Genomic DNA, 22,179 nt, shown 5'->3' with positions numbered 1-22,179 from the left:
CATTGATTCACTTTGGAGTATGATTGTTGTCAATGCTGTTTCGTTGTACTCATGTGGATATCGTATTAAAACACAAAAGCATAAAATATGAAGAAGCAAAATGAATTCGACCAAATGTAAGATTTGTAAACACAAAATTTCAGCTGAAATCCCTTTTGTTTTTTTTTTTAATATATTTTTCTTTAAAACAGAACTTTTTCAATTAATTTTAGCGTTTTATTATTTCTAGTATTGTTTAAGAACTGTTTGTCAATCGTATATCAAGAAACTATACGCACATCGAAGGCAGATGCTTGATCAAAAACTAACACAGTGGTAGAAGATCAAAAAGAAAATCGGCACACTGCCACTTTAGCTCTCAATTTTTTTATTATAACAATGTTTGGACCTACATGGTCTTTATATATCATATATACCCATTTATTTTCATAAGTATTATTAACTACATTAACTACAGTGTCAGGTAAGGGTGTTGTGCTTTTATTGAAGGGATAATGACAATTCTTTTGGAGGTTGAACAATTTTTTAAAAATGTTTTCGGAGTTGTGCCTGTTTAGCAAATGAACTTCACAGGCTCACTGATTTACAATATGATCGGTCAATTTAACAAGTGTAATGTAAAGTTAGGTATTATGTCTTTTCCTGGATTTATTCTGCTCCAGGAGTCAGTCTGTTGACTGTAAACAACACAACAATGCAATAAATAGTTTTGAAGAATAATTTGCTTTGTCATTGAACCTGAGAAAAACTTTGAAAATAATCATAATGACGTAGTCTCCATGCTATAATAATAATGATGGAGACATTTTTAACTGCGGGGACATATCTTTATTAGTACAATTCGGCTGTATTATTTGTGTCCCTTCAAAAAAATTCTCGAAAGAAATTTTATATTTGATGTCCCCCCTACTGTTAAATCAGATTTACGCCCAAGATCACAGGCATCAAAAACGCATGCAAATGATAATTTCTAATACAAACTTAACATTGCATATATCCTGCGATGTGACTATTGTGAATGATCGCATTGCGATATCAATGCTGAAATGATATATTGTGTAGCCCTAATTTAAATTTTTATAATGTTAACTAAGAAGTACATTTGCAACAATGTAGTGCAAATGATTGAAATCATTTGAAAATCATTTTACTTTTTTATTTTTTACAGGGAAAACGGCATATAAATACATGTACATATGTATAAATTTAAAAATTTCTAATTTAGCAGTAAAATTTAAGTTGTAGTTCATTTTGATAACATATTTTATATAAAAACTCATTTTAATTAGCCTTTATTGTTTTACATGCTCAAATTTACAGTAAATATTAGCATATACATATTTGATGTATTATCTAAGACAGTGTTTCTCAACCATGTTCCTGGTGGACCACCAGCACTGCATATTTTGGATATCTCCTTTGTCTGTCACGCCCATTACAGGTCTTTCAGTCTCTGCTGATGAGCTGGTGATCTGAATCAGGTGTATGTGTGGTTAAGGAGACCTGGAAAATGTGCAGAGCTGGTGGTCCTCCAGGAACGTGGTTGAGAAACACTGATCTAAAAGATACAACTTTGTAAAATTTTTATTAGTTTCTTTAAAACTTTTATTTTGCATTATTTTTACAGAAAGAAGAAAAATATACATAAAACTACTTTTTAATATCCATTAACATGAATACTCATATGACTTCCATCAACCTCGCTGTCTAGAATATCTTGACTTGAATTAAACATTTCAGCCGTTAACCCAGATATCAAATGCACATATAAATAGCCATATCTGCAATGCACCTGTTGCCCTATTACGTTGACCGCTAGAAAAAGCACTCGCACAACTGCAGCCTTCCCATCATTCCCATTCATCCAGTCACAGCCAGGCCGGACACCTCTTCATGTTACTCACAAATGGACAAACGATGACCACTAATACACATCTCTGTGTTTCTCTTCCAGTTTTTCAGCCCACTCATAAGCAGGCACCCAGTCATGTAGAGAGCAGCGCGTGGAGGACACCCAGATCACTTTCAGCAATTTTCAACACAAAGAGGTAATTGTCAGTTATTTCTCACAGAGAGAAATGAATAAAGGCACAGAAAGCGCTGGAGAATACGCCATTCAGCACGTCCTAGTGCAGCTGAGCCTGTCTGTTAGGAAAATCCATCGGGACGTTTGTACATTTTACTGTAAGCAGCGTCAAAGATGGAAGTTGCTTTCGGTCATTATTGAGTTATGATTTCCTGTTGAGTAATCTGTGACATGGGTTGAGTAAATCTAGCGAGTCATCTAAAACATTTAAATACATGTAAATAAATCAGATATATAACTTTAACTTAGGGCTGCACAATATATTGTTTTATCGCAATGTGCGCATTTGCAATAGTCATATCGCAAAGATATGCAATGTCCTGTCTGAATTATAGTTGAACCAGGAGCCACGGAATTCTATTCAATCACTGAGTTTATATGTAATGCATAATAATTTATACCAAAAAATAAACATTTTGGTAACACTTTATAATAACCACACAATTAATCATTTATTAAGCATTAGCATATAGTGAATTCATTATTTGTTAAGCATTAACTCTACATTAAAGGTCCATGAAAGCCCCCTGTCTCAGCAGGGTGTTTTCACACCTCTAGTTTCTAGTTTCGAGTCCAGTTCTGTTTAGGTGGGAGTGTCGTGGGAGGGAAAGAAGGAAGGGTTTGCATAAAAATGGGAGTTTTCAGTTCGAACACACGCTGATTTTCACCGAGGCAAAACAACACACAGACGCAGAAGAAAAAGACAGTGATTGATAACATGGACATCAGTAATCAAATTATTTGCCAATTTCTTAATTTGTTAACTTTAACTTAATTTAGTAATATTTAATTTAGTAATGAAAAATTAATCAGTAACAAAGTATAAAAGAACAATAATTAAGCACATTAAACTTGCGTGTAAGTCAAGAATGGAGCATTTGTAACTGCAGTTTTAAACTGCTTACTAACGTTTATTAATGTAGAGTTAATGCTTAACAAATAATAAATTCAGTATTTGCTTATGGGTAATAAATGGCTCATAGTGTGTTATTATAAAGTGTCACCAACACTTCTAATATTAAATTTTTGTCATTTCAAAGCGAAAACAAGCTTATTCCTTGTACCCCACTGGAAATATATATATCTTCTGTAGGTGAAAACTAAACAATACTTTGACTTGGTCTAAGATTATATATAAATATATATATGGACAAGGAACAAGACAAAACAAAGTACGCATTTTTTATTTGCATTGTGATTATTCAATTTCTGTACCTGAATACTGTTAGACTCCCCAGACAAGCATCAAATAGTGCTATTCAAACTATCTCCTGAAACTGTATTGCAATATTTATCACAGAAAAAAAAATTATCGCAATATCTGCTTTTTTCCCAATACCGTACAGCTCTACTTTTAAATACATTAGTAAATATGAAATAATAACATAACATTTTTTACATTTTATAATGAACTTGTTACAATAATAACATAAACGTTTATAATAACACAATGGTGTTCAATGCTAAATACACCAGTTAGAACCTGCCTTTGCTTGTAAATGTCTTGTGTATTGTCCTGTAATTTTGAGTGACAGTATTTACCTTTTTAAAAATCTTATTCACAACATTTAGTTGAAACATTTCATTTAATTTGAAATAAAAGATTACCATGGGCCAACTTTGGCCCGCGGGCCCTACTTTGGGCATCTCTGCTGTACATACACCAGACTTCAATGTATCCATATCTGCTTAAATATTTTATTATGTTAAAGTTGTGAAAATAAATTTGTTTGCATGCGCCTTCGCAGTATTTTCAGATTTATTGAGTGATGAAGCAAGATACCAGTGGCACAGTTGTTTAGTGGGTATATGTTGCCTTAAAGCAAGAAGGTCGCTGGTTTGAGTCCTTTCTGGGCCAGTTGGCATTTCTGTGTGGAGTTTGCATGTTCTTCCCGTGCTCTTGTGGGTTTCTTCCTTGTGGTCCGGTTTCCCCCACAGTACAAAGACATGCGCTATAAGTAAATGGGGTAAAACAAAATTGACCATAGGGTAAGAGTGAATGAAAGAGTGTATGGGTGTTTCCCAGTACTAGGTTACAGCTGAAAAGTCATTCTTTGCGTTAAACATTTGCCATAATAGTTGGCGGTTCATTCCGCTGTGGCGACCCCTGATAAATAAGGGACTAAGCCCTAAAAATATTCCAAATTGACTCCCAACATGTCAAAAAAGCCCCAAAAAACCTTGAGTTTTGAGTGTGACTTCATCCAGTGTTCAGATTTTGTGCATAAACATAATTATGCTGTAAAACATTTAATAAAATAATGCCTTATTTGCATATAAAAACATTATTTAGGAAAATCTGCAATACAAAGAATGTTTGCTATTTGATTAATTAACGGACAACTATTTTTTTAATGCTATTCACCTGCAGTATAAAATGTAAAATATACAATGACAAAATATAGCAAACAACAAATGGGGAAAATAAACATTTGTTGTTGTTTTTAAGTCTAGAAGAGTCTAGATCTTTTCTTGGTTGTTTCTTGTCTGTGAAAAGCTCTGCACGTGGTTCTAACTGCACGCCACAGCATTTACCATGTTGGATGATTTTTTTTTATAAACAAACTTCTCAATAGCGGCATTGTTGGATAAGAATACACAAATATATGAGAGTCAAGAGGTCAGATGGTAATTGGCATGGTAAAGACTGTAGAAAGCAGGCAGTTGTGTTGTTTGTGTATGTTTTGAACATTTTGAAAGAAGTCACTTACAGGTCATTATAGGTAATGCGTTAGAATCTAATCAAGTTACACTACACACTCTAATTGAGCCTAACAATGCTGTAGATTTTATCAAGCATAATGTGTTTACAACAGTGACATTTTAATAATGTGGGATTCTTCATCCTCATTTTTTGTATTTTCACTTTTTTTAATATAACTTTAAGACATTTTATTGAGATGAAGCTCTCTGTGCTATAAAAATATATATCAGTATAGTTGTTGTTGTCGATTTGGTCACACTTTATTTTGATGGTCCTTTTGTTGAATTTAAGATGCATTGCATTCCATGCTGGTGAGGCAGTGGCGCAGTAGGTAGTGCTGTCGCCTCATAGCAGGTGAATTTGGTAGGCTAAATTGTCCGTAGTGTATGAGTGTGTGTGTGTGTGTGTGTGTGTGTGTGTGTGTGTGTGTGTGTGTGTGTGTGTGTGTGTGTGTGTGTGGATGTTTCCCAGAGATGGGTTGCGGCTGGAAGGGCATCCGCTGCTGGATAAGTTGGTGGTTAATAAAGAGACTAAGCCTACAAGAAAATGAATGAATGAATGAATGAATGAATGAATGAATGAATGAATGCATTCCATGCTAACTAATTCTCATTAGATTATAAGTAGACTGTTAGGTTGGGTTTAGTGTAAGTTTACATGTACTTGCAAAGTTTCTTATAGTCAGTTAAATGTCTGTAGATGGAGCAGTATCAACAGATATTAAACAGACAGTAATACTCAAATGGACCATCAAAATAAAGTGTTACTGTTGTTTTTATTGTATATTTTATTCCGCAAGGATGCATTTAATAAAAAGTGACCATAAATGCTTTTAAACTAACAAAAACTTACTTTTGAATAAATATTGTTGTTTTAAACTTTCTACTGACAAACAAATCTAATAAATTATTAAGCTGCTGTTTTCTAACATTAAAAATAATAAAACATTTTTATTGAGCACTAAATCATGATATTGTCATGGTTAATAAAAGGACCATGTGACACTGAAACCTAGAGTAAAAGCTGCTGAAAAATTTAGCTTTGCCTCATATGGCTTAAATACTTTTTAATATGTATTAAAATAGAAAATAAGTTTAATATAGAATTTAAATAAAAATGCTTGTTTTTTTGCTCTGTTTTCAGTCAAATAAATTTTTTTAAATTATTTTATACGAGTAAATTTGTATATTTAAATTTATTTTATATTATACGGTATTCAGCATAATTGAGTAGACCCCATTTTGAAAATGAATATTTTTCTCAGTTTTTCAATACATATGGGTGTTGTATTTTGATGCATGTAAACAAAAAATATTTATTAACAGATATACTACATTTATTAAAATCATATTTTAGTCACCAAACATATTTAGAAATTGAAAGATAATACAATTAAACTCAAGCTAAATATAGCAAAACAAAGTACAACCTACAAAATGTCAATAATTTTTCACATTTTTTGTTTCTCTTGATTTTTCCTCTCTTTTAAAATTTGTATTTATTATGTTTCTATAACATATAAATTTGGCTGTACTAGTTTTTGGACAGTAATTGTAAGGCTTACTGTCCTAAAGTTATTGTGTTAGATTATCTCCAGATTTGGCTTGGGTACTGACTAATCTAATGTATATGCACAAATATAGTGTTTTATAGCTTTCTATTAAAAATATGAATTTAAAGAGAGGTTTGTGAGGTGTTAATGTGTATATGCTGAGCACTGTATATGGAATTTTAATAATGCTTGATGTAAAACACACAGCATTTTTATTTGCCATGTTGGCAATTTTTTCAACCCACTGTAAAATGAAACGGCAGATCAGTTTCGGAGTGGAGTAAGAACAGCAGAATCAGTGGCTATAAAAGCAGAAGTTTGAGTGATGTTTATTTACTTGATTGCAAGAGTTTGTGAGTGATGTAATTGCTATGTTAATGCTGTCTCAAAAGGCATGACCATGCACATGACACACGCATCATTTGGGGATTTTTTCTTTATTTTCTCAAAATGACAGGACATAAAATAATATTTTATGTGCATTAATGAAGTTAATGAAGCTTCATACAGTTAAAGTAGAATGTTTTTTTTTTTTTTAAATAACTGATTCATTGTACAACATTTATGAACAAATACATGATATACAGTATCCTTACAGAAAGAGTGCATTAAAAGTTATATTAAATGTATGTATATTGTTAATGAGTACCTTAAAAAAATCTAACTTTCAAGAGAATAGTAACATTTTATCTTGTAAATATTTGCAGTTTTATTATTCTGCACATTATTTTTTGCATGTTATCATGCCTTCTGTCTGTATTTAATGCAAGAATCAATTACTCCATTATGCATAATGCTGCCTTTAGGGTGTTTTCACACCTTGTTTGCTTTGTTAAATAGCATTACTTCCTTGCCAAACTTATGTAGGTTTTAACAAATTTGCATAATTAAACTCTCTGGTTATCCATGACTGTCTGTAAACAACACATTCTTGGATCCTCAAACACTGTAGTTGAAGCTGAGCCATGGAAGAGTTTGCAAATGCAGAAAAAGATTCTAATTTGTGCATTGAAAGCAAACTTGCATGCACCCCGAATGATGTGGATTCAGTGATCAAATTGATACAGTAAAACTGGGACCATTCTCACTATTGCTGTCAGTGTTCACAAGTGGTTTTTACAATGTACTGTAAACTTTTTTGACCAATTTGACAAATTTGACCAACAACAACAGGCTGTGCCTTCTGACCAATTCAGAGTAGAGTTTGCCCTTGAATAAAAAGACTAGATTCTTGAGCAAGCTGTTTTAGGGGTCAGCGCTTCATACTGGCTTTGCATATGTAATGCAGCGTTTTTACTGTTTTTGCAGATGTGGAAGGGCACATCATTTTTGAAAACATTGTTAAGTAGATGTAGAAAACAAGGGATAAACCTTTTCTTTTCTGGCTATGTTGTTGTCATGTAAACATAGTCTTAAGCTGTGGAAATATGACACTTTTCATCCCATTGATTTCCATTTATACACATGTGAATGCGCCAAACTTTTACATGTAGCTGCATTCCAAATTTCAAGCTGGTGAACTTGAACAAGCTGGTGAACTGCGATCAAAATGTGACCCCTTTATTAGGGCTGCACAATATTGTTTCAGCATTAATATCACAATGTGATCATTTATAACAGTCACATCGCAGAAAATTCATTAATGACTCTGGATTATAATTGAATTGAATTAAATCATTTCTCAAAGCCTGTGACTATATGAGGATTTTAAACGTATTCAGGTATAAGAAATGGTACCATTTGTAATAACTAATCAATAACAAATAATTTAATTTAATTGATTATACAATGAAGACTATTTCAGTATTATTTTACATTGGATTATTCAATTACTGTATATCTCAATATAGTTAGATTCCCCAGAAAACAATACAACACAGTTATTTAATTTATCTATGCTTGTAGATTGTTTATAATATTTTATGCCGAGTCACCCACATACAGAAATATCCCAAACAATCTAAAATTATAAAATCTTTCCAAATAGTTATTCAAGTCATCAAGTGAAATTGTATTTATATTGCAATATATATTGAAGGATAATTAATAATATAATGTTAGATTTTTTCAATATATTCATGCATTCATTCATTCATTTTCTTGTCGGCTTAGTCCCTTTATTAATCCAGGGTCGCCACAGCGGAATGAACCGCCAACTTATCCAGCAAGTTTTTACGCAGCGGATGCCCTTCCAGCCGCAACCCATCTCTGGGAAACATCCACACACACATTCACACACACACTCACTACGGACAATTTAGCCTACCCAATTCACCTGTACCACGTGTCTTTGGACTGTGGGGGAAACCGGAGCACCCGGAGGAAACCCACACGAAGGCAGGGTGAACATGCAAACTCCACACAGAAACACCAACTGAGCCAAGGTTCCAACCAGCGACCTTCTTGCTGTGAGGTGACAGCACTACCTACTGCGCCACTGCCTCACCTTTTTTAATATATACCTACTTTTTACCATTTTATCACCATATGTCAGAATTTTGCATGCTCAATCTCTAGTGTGACTGCATCTTTAGACATCTTGTGACAAATAATTTGATGTACAAATGGGGGCACTTTGAAACAACCGACATTTTAATCTCTTTGGACATTATTATCAAATATTAATATCTGATTTGTCATCATCAACTACAACTGCAAACCTTTTAATGTTTGTGGCTTGATTTGTACCAAATCAAAACTTAAAAGGAAAGCTTTTTCACAGAATTCCACTCATGATTATCTTGAGGCAAAAGAGGAAGGAAATGGGTGCTGTAAACACATTGCCTAAGGGTTCGCCAATTGACTTGAGTTCTCTTTCTCTACCATCCCAACTAGCACTATCCCGCTGAGTGTCAATCCCCCTGTTTGAGTGTAAATCCTTTGAACGTGTCAGATAAGTTGGCCAGAGCATGAGAAGTTCACTGTGTGCTGCAGAGGAATATAATTTACTCAGTGGCAGTCAGTTACCCCCAGGGAACAGGGTGTCTCTGCAAACAGGAACAGAAAGTGTGGGTGTTATTTTTGGTTCCGCTTGCCTTGTAGACAGGGCAAGTGGTAAATCAAGGGTGGGCAGAAACAGAAGAACCAAAATAATTTGGATCTTTGCCACACCTCTGCACACCCTTCCAAAACCCTACAACCACTGCAAGAGTTATAGTCGTATTTGCATATTAACGCAATGGTCAGAGCTGGGGTTTAGCTTGCTCTTAGGCCCACAATCTCTGCTAAGATATTTAAGCTAATTTAATGAATATCCATTAGAATATTACTAATAGAATTAGTATATTACTATTGTACATCTTGAGACAAAACAGCCCCTATATTATGCAGTATAAAAGGTCACATTTTGGTTTTAGGGGTCTCCAGCAACAGGCTGATATGCATGCAAGATCAAAACACACTTTCGGTGCCTTATAATATGCATTTATTTTAACCTAATTATCGCATATGATTTGTTCAGCGATTCATTTGTTCCCAAACCCCTCCTTAGCGCAAAGCTAATCTGCTGTGATTGGTCCGATGACCCAGTCTGTTGTGATTGGTTGACTGTGTTCAGTGCGAGACAGAAAGAAACGCCCACCACAGTAATTAAGTAGCACAGAGTATCTGAGAGCCCAATGCAGTCAAACACCAGCATATTACTCTACTTATAACCCTAACCCCAAGTAATAACACACATTCAGTATTAATCCACACAGTGGCAAAAACTATTTTGAGAATTAACCATGGTGCACGTGTGTACTTGGCATGGGATGATAGCCGCTTTCAAGGTTTACCACGGTTTGGTAAAGTCAAGGTTTTAAAATCACAAAAAAATGTCTGCTGTACCATTCCCAAGGTATGTGTAAGATTTATTTATGTTTTTAGTTTTTTAGAAAAACAGTTTCTCCAGCCGAAAAGATATCAAAAGATTGTGTTTTAAATTTTAAAGAAATCTGTTTTTGAAACTGATGAAGTCAATGATTAATTCGAATTATAAAGCCTGACATGTTTTAATGTTCCAAATTACTTTAAATATTTCTTAAAATAAAATATATTGTTTTCAAAGGAGAAAAAAGTTTTGTTTTTAACCCAGACATTTAAGAAGGACATATTTTAAAGCAGTAATCACAATACCGTGAAACAGTGTTTTTTTTATCCAAGGTCATCATTCCGTCAGAATATTATACTGGCCCTTGCTTAGTAGTAACAGCTAATTGGAACGAATCCCATGCTGCTGTGAAGTTTATTGTATAAACAATATCAACACAGCACTATAGTGGCTATACTGTGGTATTGTTTTGAAATTTAACCCTTTTTATTCCCCACAGCTGAATCTCCACCTGTCAGGGATCGTCATCTTTGTGTCATGATCAGTCCTATGATTCAATGTACTTTGCTAGTGTCTGAAGGGAAAGGCGCGTTTACGTTTTACCGGATCCAGCACTACATATTTGATGATGTACCATATTGACATCAATAGGCAAAAGATCCAAACCAACATAATTCACTTATTCAACTCTGAGTCAGCTAATTTGTTAAAGAATCAATAGTTTCAAACACTGTGCTCTTTCAGATTTAAACCTCAGCTGAATGCTTTTATTCATTCAGTCCTGTGTTGCACGCTGCATAGAAGGTTATTTTCAAAAAAACATAATAGAAGCTCTTCAAGATTTGTCTGTGCAAGTTGTTTTGAGTTAAGACAGCTAAATCATGCCATTTAGTCTGGGATTAGCCTTTTTTGGTCAATAAGCAATACAGTTTATTCTACGTAAGACCTGTCTATGCTAACAATTAGCATTCCCATTCCATTGAAATGTCTACTGTGCTATGATCAAACAGTAGCTAAGTTACTAATTTTTTTCAATTGTAAACTTCTGAATGGTTGTTGTCAGTCCATAATGATGTGAGGTTATTAATACGATGTCTTGTATCGGGGGTTGCAGGAAAGGAGATTTTTTTTGTTTTGATTATATTTAAGACTTCTTCTTTTTTTTTCTTTTCTTTTTTTTTGGAGTATCAGTCTGGTGATGCATGTGCTCTTGAGCATTGCACAATGATGCTTGTGTAGGCAATGCTAGTTTCGTTCTGATGTCATGATCATAGTATGTTTTGTTGTACTTAAATTATTATGATTAACTTATATTATTATTATTTTCCTCAAAGAGAAAGTATAAAAAATGTTTATACTATATAATTGTTTGTGCTATATAAATAAGCTGCCTCACATGTTAATTGTGTTACTGCTTGCAAATCCCTATTTATCTTTTAACCATATACTGTAGCAATACTAAGTTAGCTGTGGTGAATGCAGCACACAAAACTTGGTAATTTACAGAATGCTATGAATCTTTGTAAGCATGCAGGTGTGAGCGTAAAATCTTCGTGGCCCACTTTTTAAGTTTTTCTTTTTTTCTAGTTCTTTGATGTAGAGATGCCATGAATTCACTGGCTACTCTGACAATGGGTGACTTTGATAGCTGGCTCTGTTTGGATGCGTCTCCATCGGGGCAGTGTATGCCTGGCATTCTGTGATGGGTGGTGTGGGAGAGCAGCGTCACAGGAGGAGGTGGTGTTCGCACAGAGCAGCGTCAGTGTATGGCCAGTAGATACGTCACTGTGTTCAGGGCAGGGCCTCAAATGCTCTGTTGATACAACAGTGATATGAGAACGGCCAACACGGGGACTTCTGATAAACAATCAAGCAATGAGACTATCTTTATTGGAAGGAAAAGAAATGGTAGCCAGTTAGATGACCAGTTTTAAATTACCAGTCAGACGGAAGTAGTTATTCATACTTAAAACTGAAGTGTTTAATTTTATTTTGGTCTTAAAGATAAAATATTTCTCCCTGAGCCACTCATTCCCCTGATAGTTGTGATGTGTTGATGTACTGTTAAGAGCTTTTAAAGGCTATTTACAGCAGGGAGCATTTGACATTTAATTTTGTGCTCTAATTTCCCCACTTTTACTTTAAGATGAATTATGCAAATACATTTTATGATAAGCAAACAGTTGTAGACAATGTGTTAGATGTAGAACGAATGAGCGGGATTGTTATGGCAATGTAACTTGGTCATAGGCAAGCCTTGAGGGTTTTTGGTTGTCAACCGTGGTGAAAATTTACCAATAATGGTCCGAGGAGGGATAAACCACAAACCAGTGACAAAGTCCAGTGTGCCCGAGGCTCATTGATGCAAGAGGGCAACAAAGGGTGTCTCAGATGATCCAACGCAACAGAAGGTCTACTGTGGTACAAGTCACAACATTTTAACAGCACTTATTGAAAGAATGTGTAGCAATGCTATTATGATTCATGTCCACTGTTAAAGTGCATACATGTAGCATCAGACCTTGGAGCTGTGGATGAAGTTGTCTGATAATAAGTATCAATTTCTCTTTACGTTGAAGATCAGTGGAAGTGATGGTACTAGGTTGCATCATGAGATAATGACAAGCAGGTCGAAGAAGTGTGATACTCCAGGAGATGTTCTCCTAGGGTTCCACAGGTTCATAAAATCACTTGGACATAATTTTGACAGGTGCTATATAGGTACATATTAAGTTTAGTAATGTATTGCAGAATGCGATTAAGAGTTCAAGATGTTGTCCTTGCCCAGATGTCAGTCCAGTTAAAAAAAAAATCTAAGTAAATCGCATTCGGTGCATACAAAAGTGCAGTTGCGCTTTTCTTTTAACATTTCTATGCACATAGTAAACTCTTAACCCACACACACACACATAGCAACAGTCCTCTTGCAACATATAAGTGACATGTTTGACAACACAAATTAGCATACCTGCAAACAAAAGTACACAAATCCAGGCACAGAACATATCCAAGAAAAATAAATAAACAGTCAAACAATAACTAAATATATTAAAATAAAGGGTAAACAAGTATAATGTGCTTTTGTTAGTCATTGGAGTAGCAATTGGTCATGCGGAGTAGGAGTTGTTGGTCATTAGAAGTAGCAATCCTGTTGAGCATGTTCATATCTCCACCTCGCAACCGATAGGACTTGAAGGATCTGCTTTTAACCTTGTAGAGATCAAGTCCTTTTAGGTCTTGTAGAGCCCATCACAATGAATTACTTTTGCTGCTTGTTCATGCTACTTATTTAATGTGCACTGAACCAACACAATTCACGTTTTTTGGGGACAACTTAATTGTTTCATGTTCAATGCTAATACATTTAGATTTAAATTTGCGTTTTAGAAAGAAAACTTTCCACATCCACACTGGCGTTTCACCTAGCATTTCTGAAAAGTTCTTGTCTCTATCTAACAACTTTTTGGTCTTTTGAATCTATTACGTGTTCTCAGGTAACGTGTTTTGGCTGAACGCAAAGATAAATAAATATATTAATTTATGTAACTGATTCTTGCCTGTATTGTATAAACTTATTGTACGCTATACTTTTATAATGGCCATTATTGATTATTAAAACTAATATTCAGTAAAAGAGACAGGGTATGTTTCATATTTTTTCAATGAAAATGAAACTTACGTTATAGGCACTGTTTCGTCATAAATATGCATTGAGTGAAGATGACGGTCATATAAATATGTAACTACATGACGCCTCAACATTTTTAGTGTCTGTTAAGTTAATATCAAAATGAAAATAGGCAGTTCCTTATATCATGTTTTCATTTGTTTTTATGTGAAGATAGTGAAACAACGTAGCCAGGGTTATGTGAATGACGTTATAAAGTACACTATTCCCTTTGAAGAATTACCTGACGTGTCTTCGAGAGTTTGTTTTCCATATCAAACTTGCAAAGTCTGAACTTAATACTGAAAAAAAGCTCCAATCAGATAGGTGAATGTCAGCAGCCACATCTCCATTTCCTGATGTCTCCATTTTCCCCTTTCCACAATGACACACAGCAGCAGCATTTTGAAACCAAAACGGCCTCTTCAGCATTTTCAATACGCTTCGTTTTCAGGGCTCTAAAACTCTGGGGTAGTGAGGATGAAAGGTGTAACCATGCCAAAACTTAAGTGTTTTAAAACTAAAACATATCAGTGTGACCGAGGCCCTGCATTTGTAAAAATGATTAAGGTTACTTTGTCGATTTATGTTGGGACAACATGAACTAATTGTGTGGAACTCAAAATTTTTAGTAGGGGTTGATGCTGTTTTTGCAACACACAGAAGTCCAATGGCATATTAGGCAAGTGGTGAAAAAGTTTTGGTTCATTTGTGTATTAAGGAAACCTAAAGAGTTTACCAACAGTAGTAAGATGATAAAACCTACAGTACTAGGCAAGCTAATATCATAGTACCGATGTTTACATGACTAATGTTGTTCTAGTGTCACAGCCAAATTTGGTCTTGACTCACTAGTCAAATACATCAAGCACCAGCAGGTTATTGACTAACCCAATAGTCCATTTGTGAAACTGCACATATCAAAACTGTAACTGAGTTGACCTCCGGCAAGCACCCTGGTGTCAAAGCCTGAAAGTGTCCACTGATCAGCGTGAACCACAAAGCTTGTAGTGTGTGTTTTTCCCCTCCACCACTGAAATGTACACTGTGGGCTAAAGACTGCTACAGTCCCATCTCAATAGGAGCTGCTTTGCTTATTGTACCTCTAGTACAATACGCTTTTCTACATAGGCAGCCCAGTTGTCCTTTCTTGGATTGTACAGTATAGTTTGTGATTTGAAGCAACTGAAATGTGGCTCAATTGGTGGTATCTAACATCACTTAGCACCCTATCTGTAACAATAACTACACTAAATATCCACTTCATGTCTGTATCTTTCTTACAAAATCTCTGATAACAGCAAAGTCATGCTTATTTGCATATTGGTTGTCAGTAGCACCCTGAAAAGAGGAACTCTTTCGGTTAGGGACTCCCCAGGACCATAGAAGACACAGGGTGTGGGTCTTTCTGTGTAGCGGGGGTGAGAGATGTGGGGTAAGGATGTTTTGGAGGCACTTCCAAATAAAGGCAACTCACATGAGCTGTAAAAGAAAATCACAACACCACCTGACCCTCACATGACTTCCCCATCACACTCATCATTACTTGCTTGTGGGATGGCGCATCGCTTTGAAGAAATGCTATAGGCTGTTCGTATTTTATGGGAAATTTGTAGACATGTAATGACATTTTGAATGCATCATATGGTGGCCAGATGTAAATACCTACAATTCTCTAAATGTATTTTTGTATTATTATTGTTTTTATTATTAGTAGTAGTAATATTTTAGGAAATGCCAGTTTTGTAAATGATGTTTTAGGTTCCTCCTTTTTATATTTTTTTCTTGTTATATTAACTGCAGGCTTTGTAGTTTGATTGTACCTTGTAAAGAAGTTGAGCTGCAGAACACATAATATTTAACATTTATTATTCATTTTATGAATAATAGGCCTGTGCGATTTAGGGAAGGCATATCTAATTGCATTTTTTTAACAGATATATTTCGATTTGATTTGCGATTTGAATTTTGTAGTCAAGCTTCAGCTCAATAATCCATAGCTTCCTACTGCTAAAATGCAGTGAGTGTAATTTTAAAAAAAGGAACTGAAAAGATATTAACGTACTTAAACATTTATTTAAATTTATTTGATATATTCAGAAATGAAACACTCATTTTTCTCTAGAGCAAACAATGAACATAAATAAAATTACCTTTCTGTAAATAAGTTGACCTTAAGTTAGGGAGATAGTGTAGCTTATTATACAAATAAAAAAAACAATAACTATAAAAAAACAGAACACTAACTAACATGGTTTAAACAACTCTGAAATTGTACTTTGCTGTCGCTTGCTACTAGATTAAGTGTCACTGGCAATACTTTCAGCTGACTTTTTAGCAAGCTACTCCTCATATAGAGTAGCCACCTGTGGTGCTTTTAAGGTGCTGTTGTATTTCCTCGCGCTGTGACAACAATTCTTACAACTTACTTTTTTGTTTGTTTTTTGGTGTCTGTGACTTTGAAAACAAAATATTCCCGTATTACCGATGTGCTGTTTTTCTTTGATATTAATTAATTTATTAATGGTTCTGAAGCGACAAATGCCATCATCCCACCCACCTGTATGTTTGTTTGTTTATTTTTTATTTTTATTGTGGCCGTTCCGCATTGTTTGATTGCGCAATTCTGATTGGGCAGAATATAAGTGAGCTCACTCAGTTGGCTTATAAGACTGTCACACACAGACGACAGTCATGCATTTGCTATTAAACTAAATAACTAAATTAAGTAATACATATATATTTTTTAATGCAGCCTCTTGTGATTATGTGCAACTTTTCAAATTGCGATTCGATTTTTATTAGTCCCACATCCCTAATGTATAATATCTCAGTTCTAATACCAGTGATCATGATTATAGTAAAAATATTAATAATATAATAGGGCTGAAACTTTTAATCAAATTATTTGATTTAATTGATTACAAAAGAATTGATTCAAATTGTAGTAACCGACATAAAAAAAATACAAATAAAACATCAATTCCTGGACCGGTAAATAGAAGGGTGTTTGTTTAATGGTAAAAGTCATGCTATAAACAGACTATCTTTTTTCCCTTCCTTGGCGCTGTGTTGCATGTTAAGGCTAACACTAGCGTTATGCTAACGAACTAATGTTATGTTATAAAGCCTTTATTTCTTCTGTGCTGTTGCATGGTTAGGCTAAATGCTAATATTATGATCTAATGTAAAGTTATAAAGCCTTTATTTTTTCTGCGTTGTTGCGTATCAAGGCTAAAAGCTAACATTATGATCTAATGTAAAGTTATAAAGCATTTATATACTGTATGAATGTAATGCTTTAATTGTTATGTATGTGATGTAAGACTTATTTAATTAGTATTGAGTTTTTTCAGCACTTTGGGCAATGTTGTGTAGTAGAAAGGGGTATGTGTGTATGTTTGTATACAGTTGAAGTCATAATTATTTGCACCCCTGAATTATTAGACTGCTTGTTTATTTTTTCCCCAATTTCTGTTTAATGGAGAGAAGATTTTTCCAACACATTTCTAAACATAATAGTTTTAACAACTCATCTCTAATAATTGATTTATTTTATCTTTGCCATGATGACAGTAAATAATATTTCACTAGATATTTTTCAAGACACTTCTATACAGCTTAAAGTGACATTTAAAGGCTTAACTAGGTTTATTAGGTTAACTAGGCAGGTTAGGGTAATTAGACAAGTTATTGTATAACAATGGTTCTGTAGATTATCGAGAAAAAATGTAGCTTAAAGGGGCTTATAATTTTGTCCCTAAAATGGTGTTTAAAAAATTAGAAACGGCTTTTACTTTAGCCGAAATAAAACAAATAAGACTTATTCCAAAAGAACAAATATTATCAGACACACTGTGAAAATTTTCTTGCTCTGTTAAACATCATTTGGAAAATATTTTTAAAAGAAGAAAAAAATTTGAAGGGGGCTAATAATTCTGACTTCAACTATGTAATATGTACTGACTTGTACACTTTACTGTTCTTATCCGATTAATCATTCGATTTCAGTGGTAGATCAATCAAGTATTAAAATAATCAAAGCTTAAGCCCTTTAATATAATAATTATTAGTTCTGCAGTATAATGCTGTTATTATTATGTATGTTTGTGTGTATTAAAGGAAGTTAATTTAAGGAATAGATCATCCAACAATAAAAAAATTACACAATTTTTTTTATTCACCATTAAGTGGTTTCAAACCACAGTTTTTTTTTTTTAGTATTCTGTTGAACACTAAATAAGATATTTAGAAAAAATAGGAAAAACAAATACTATGGAAGTCAATGGTTACAGGTTTCCAGCTTTCTTCAAAATATCTTTTTTTGTGTTCAACAAAAAAAAGAAAGTAAAACCTGTTTGTAAAGTGAAGGGTGAACTTATGAATTTACTTCATCTATTTGTTCATTTATTCAGTCAATCTGAATTTTTATTATTTAATAATTGTAATGTTTTGAGCTGGTGCTCAAGAAAACATAATTAACTTTTTTTGTGCGTGTGTATAACCCCTTTTGTGGTAACAACAGCTTAAAATTTCTGGGTCTTTACCAACAGATCTGTATTCTGTTCTGTATTGTAAAATGAATTTACAATGAACTTGATAACCTTACTGTACTAATGAACTTTTCACGGTTTCTAATTCAGTGTAAATATAATTGCATCCATCCATTTACTTTATAATCATTTCCTCAAACTATTTTCTTGACAGACACCCCACCACTCTTCGGGCTGGACTGCGCGGCGACAGCAGCCCGCCCCCCGCGTCCCCCAGCCATGTCGTCACGCATCGGCTTGCGCCTGCAGCTCATGCGGGACCAAATGCAGCAGGAGGAGCAGCGGGAGCGGCAGCAACAACAAGCAGTATCAATGCATTACATGCAGCATCGCATGCCAGGCCCTCCTGAGCCCACGCCAGCCATCAGTGCACCAACACACTTCCAGGGACCCATGCAGGTGCCTGTTGAAGTGCTAAAGGTAGGTGTATCCATCAGCCTGTGTATCTGGGTTTGACTTAAAGCATATTTTACATGAATCTTAAATTTATGAAGTTAGTAGAGACTTCACGCAATTCATCGAAGCCAATAATACCTGTAATACACAATACCACATTTGTTAGTGTGACCATTTTTAGCAGCATGAGTTATCGGACAATGCCTGTCATGAGTGCAAGAAAACACGAGAGTTCCCTTCTCACGGACTGATGTGTTTTCCACAGTTAATAAAATCAGAAATGTAATGAATTATACATATAATAGCACATTTCTGACCCTGGACCACAACACCTTATTTTGCACAAGCATCATTTTTGTCAAAAGTACATTATATGGGCCAAAATGTTATATTTCTTATGCCAAAAATCATTATAATATTAAGTAAATATTAAAGATTTTTAGAAGACCTACTGAATATATTTCAGATTTTTTTTATTTTTTTTTTTTATTTTGCATTGCTAAGAACTTAATTTGGGCAAATTTAAAGTGTAGTTTAGTTTTTTTAGTGTACTACCAGCCAGCTTCTGCAAGAGCCAAAGAAGCAAATCCACAATGTCTTACATCAAAAATATATCAACATATATTAAAAATGCTTTTAGCTAATATATTTTTACACTCTAAGATCATATCGTAGTAATAGGCCCCATTTACACTAATACGTTTTAGTTTTTAAAAGGCGTTTTAGAACAAAAACAACCCATGTCCACAGTCCATGAGACCCTGTTCCAACTGTACCTTTCATTAGGAAATTCACCACTCCGGCCACCCTAGTGGTCCCAACTGGATGAATGAATTCTAAGAAGTGCATGAAGACCAAATTAGGCAAGATTAGGTACTGTAGTAATCTCCTCTCTCGTGTTGCGGTGAAAGAGTAGTGGGCAAAGTCCAGAAGTCAGTGGGTCGTGCAAGACTGACCACAGCTTTAGTGCACTGAATTACGTTTCAACTGAGATCAAAAACAAACCCAGAAATATTTGTGGAAGAATGCGGTGGAACGATAGCCAGGTAAGCGGAAAAGCATAGAAAAGAGCAGACACGGTGACATGATTTATTCAGATATAACACAAAAGAGAACATTCTTACTGGTGACAGTTTCTTCCTGATTGAATCAATGTGTGTGTGGGTTTTTTGGGGATTGTTATCTGTTATTTAAAAGAGAGCAACTTTGAAAGGTTGCATGAAAATTAGTCGTTGTGTGTGTGTGTGATGTTATCAAACTTTCTGCTATACTTTCAAGTTTTTTTGTTTTTTTTCTCATTTCGCTTTCAGAGTTTTTCAAAACATCCAGTGATTTATGAAAATGAAAGTTTTGGAAAGTAGTAGAACACACAGTAGAGAGGGTTCATGTGCTGTAGCTTTCTTTTTTTTCTGTGTGTTTCTTTTGAATGGACAATAACAGTCTCTATTATCAATTGAATAACTTGCTCAACATCTTTTTTTGTGTATTAGGCGACTGAAAACATAAAGGCATGACTGAAGGCATGTTCAGTATCCTTCAAGGCATTAATCTCTGAAGAAAAAAAAATCATTCAAACTGAGCCTCAGATTTAAGGAGCTTTCCCGTTATAATCAGAGACTGATAATCATTTTGAAGCACCCTAGCATTTTAATGTACAATTACTGTACATAAAAATAATGTCCTAAAAAAGTGTTTCCTATCATTTTTCAATGTACAGACAATAGTATCTGTCAATTGAAATCCCCATTCGTGCAGATCCATGAAAATGATGTTGAGAAGACTGTATTATGCATGCCAGGCTATTCACTTCATAAAGAGAAACACTTCGTACCAGCGCACGTGTTGTTTTGGTTGTCAATACTAATGCATGCTTGAATGAGCAAAATGCAACCATATGCACATGACAGGTTTTTTTAAGGGGGAATTTTGTAGTTTTCACAGTATTGTGTAATTTAAATTCTTTTGCCATTTAATCTGTCATAATTGAAACGTGAAAATAGTCTGCGTCTTTATCGTATAATATTGTAATTGTAAGTGATAATCACTTGTCACAAACCTGTTTGAGTTTCTTTTTTTCTGTTGAACGCAAGTTATTTTAAAAGTATTTGGTTTATATACTAAAAAGTAGGTGGTTACCGATTTCAAACATTCTTCAAACTATATATTTTTTGTGTTTAAAAGAAAAAAAAATCCATAAAAGCTTAGAATATGAATCAATACTAAGTAAATGTTTATTTTTTGGATGTACTGTATGGCTTTAAGAGGGTAATACCTCCACTCTTGTGTTTCCTGAGTATAAGTGGAAATAGCTTCTGCTGTTAGCATGTTTCTGCTGCCCTCTAACGCAGCCAAACATGTGTCATCCTAAGATTAAGCAACAGTGGCTCATGTTTCACACAGTCCCATATCCTTTTGATAGACATTTACCAGCACCGTTCCTAGACTGAATAAAAGTAAGAGCTCTATGTGAGATGAGCTTCTAACAACAACTAACCCTCTGTAATTTCACCTCAGAGAGCTCCGAGCAGCTGGCGCTACCCGAAATGCCTTGACATAGCCCTCATGAAGAGATTTACCACCAGGGAAATGCCCTTCCAGACAGTGTCCCCACTTTACAGCTTGTGTGTAAATACGTCCTGTATCCTTCACCTAAACTGCCTATAAAAGTTTTACTCACTCCATCGTGTTCTTTAATCTTTCAGTTAAATAATGCAAGTGATTGGACTGGGATTGAATTCTTTTCCAAAGGCTTTCATCCACTAATCCTGAGGCTTGCTTTCACTCAGGAATGCAGTTGCTGTATTATAGCTAATATTTTACATCAGCATGCACACATGAAAAATTCCACTTTTCATATTATGGGTTCCACTTCCAGTTTGGGGAACTTCTGTTTAGAAGAACTGAAACGAATGATTTTAGATAATGAGGTTGTGCTTCGAATAATTAATATGCAGAGTGAAAAATTAATTGGAGGTACGTTTGGCTTTCTGTAGTATTTCTATCAGTTATAAAGTAGCCTCTTGTTTGTTTTCCATATTTCGTCCCTTCTAATTATATTCTGTTTGTTTTCCCTACAGTACAGCACTATTTAGTATATGCTTGTAATATTGCAATAATATTTTTTTGTTTTGTTTTTGTTTTCATGGACCGATGATACTAATTCAGTCATTCTAATAAGTTGCATTTTAATATTGGATGCATACACTGTGTAAATACACTCATTGTACTCAATTTCTTAAAATATTTTACTGATTGTTTACAGTTTCACTAAAGTTAATCACAAAAGTTGTGAGTAACATTATGGTGTGTAAGAAAAGAGTGGATTCAGGCATTAGAGCTCAGATTGTTTATACTCATGCATATGTCATACATAACACCTAAAGTCATTTTCTTTTCATTGTTGTGCACGT

General features: G+C 34.4%; 1 protein-coding gene across 11 annotated transcripts in view; it reads left to right on the top strand.

The window, feature by feature from the left end:
- Positions 1 to 22,179, top strand: part of tfeb (transcription factor EB) — a 74,794-nt gene that overhangs the window by 32,151 nt on the left and 20,464 nt on the right. For 6 of the 11 annotated variants that reach the window (XR_012386828.1, XR_012386827.1, XM_005172885.6 and 3 more), the window contains exons 2-3: positions 1,955 to 2,048; positions 18,528 to 18,793. Coding sequence is in view for 9 of the 11 variants with exons in the window: in XM_005172885.6 (XP_005172942.2) it covers positions 18,593 to 18,793 (201 nt within the window). In the remaining 2 variants the exon portion in view is untranslated. 11 annotated transcript variants of the gene reach the window in all.

The sequence above is a fragment of the Danio rerio genome, chromosome 11, assembly GCF_049306965.1.
Source record: "Danio rerio strain Tuebingen ecotype United States chromosome 11, GRCz12tu, whole genome shotgun sequence".
In the NCBI taxonomy this organism is placed as follows: domain Eukaryota; kingdom Metazoa; phylum Chordata; class Actinopteri; order Cypriniformes; family Danionidae; genus Danio; species Danio rerio.
The sequence above is the reverse complement of the archived record's forward strand: the minus strand, read 5'-3'. Positions and strand labels throughout refer to the sequence as shown.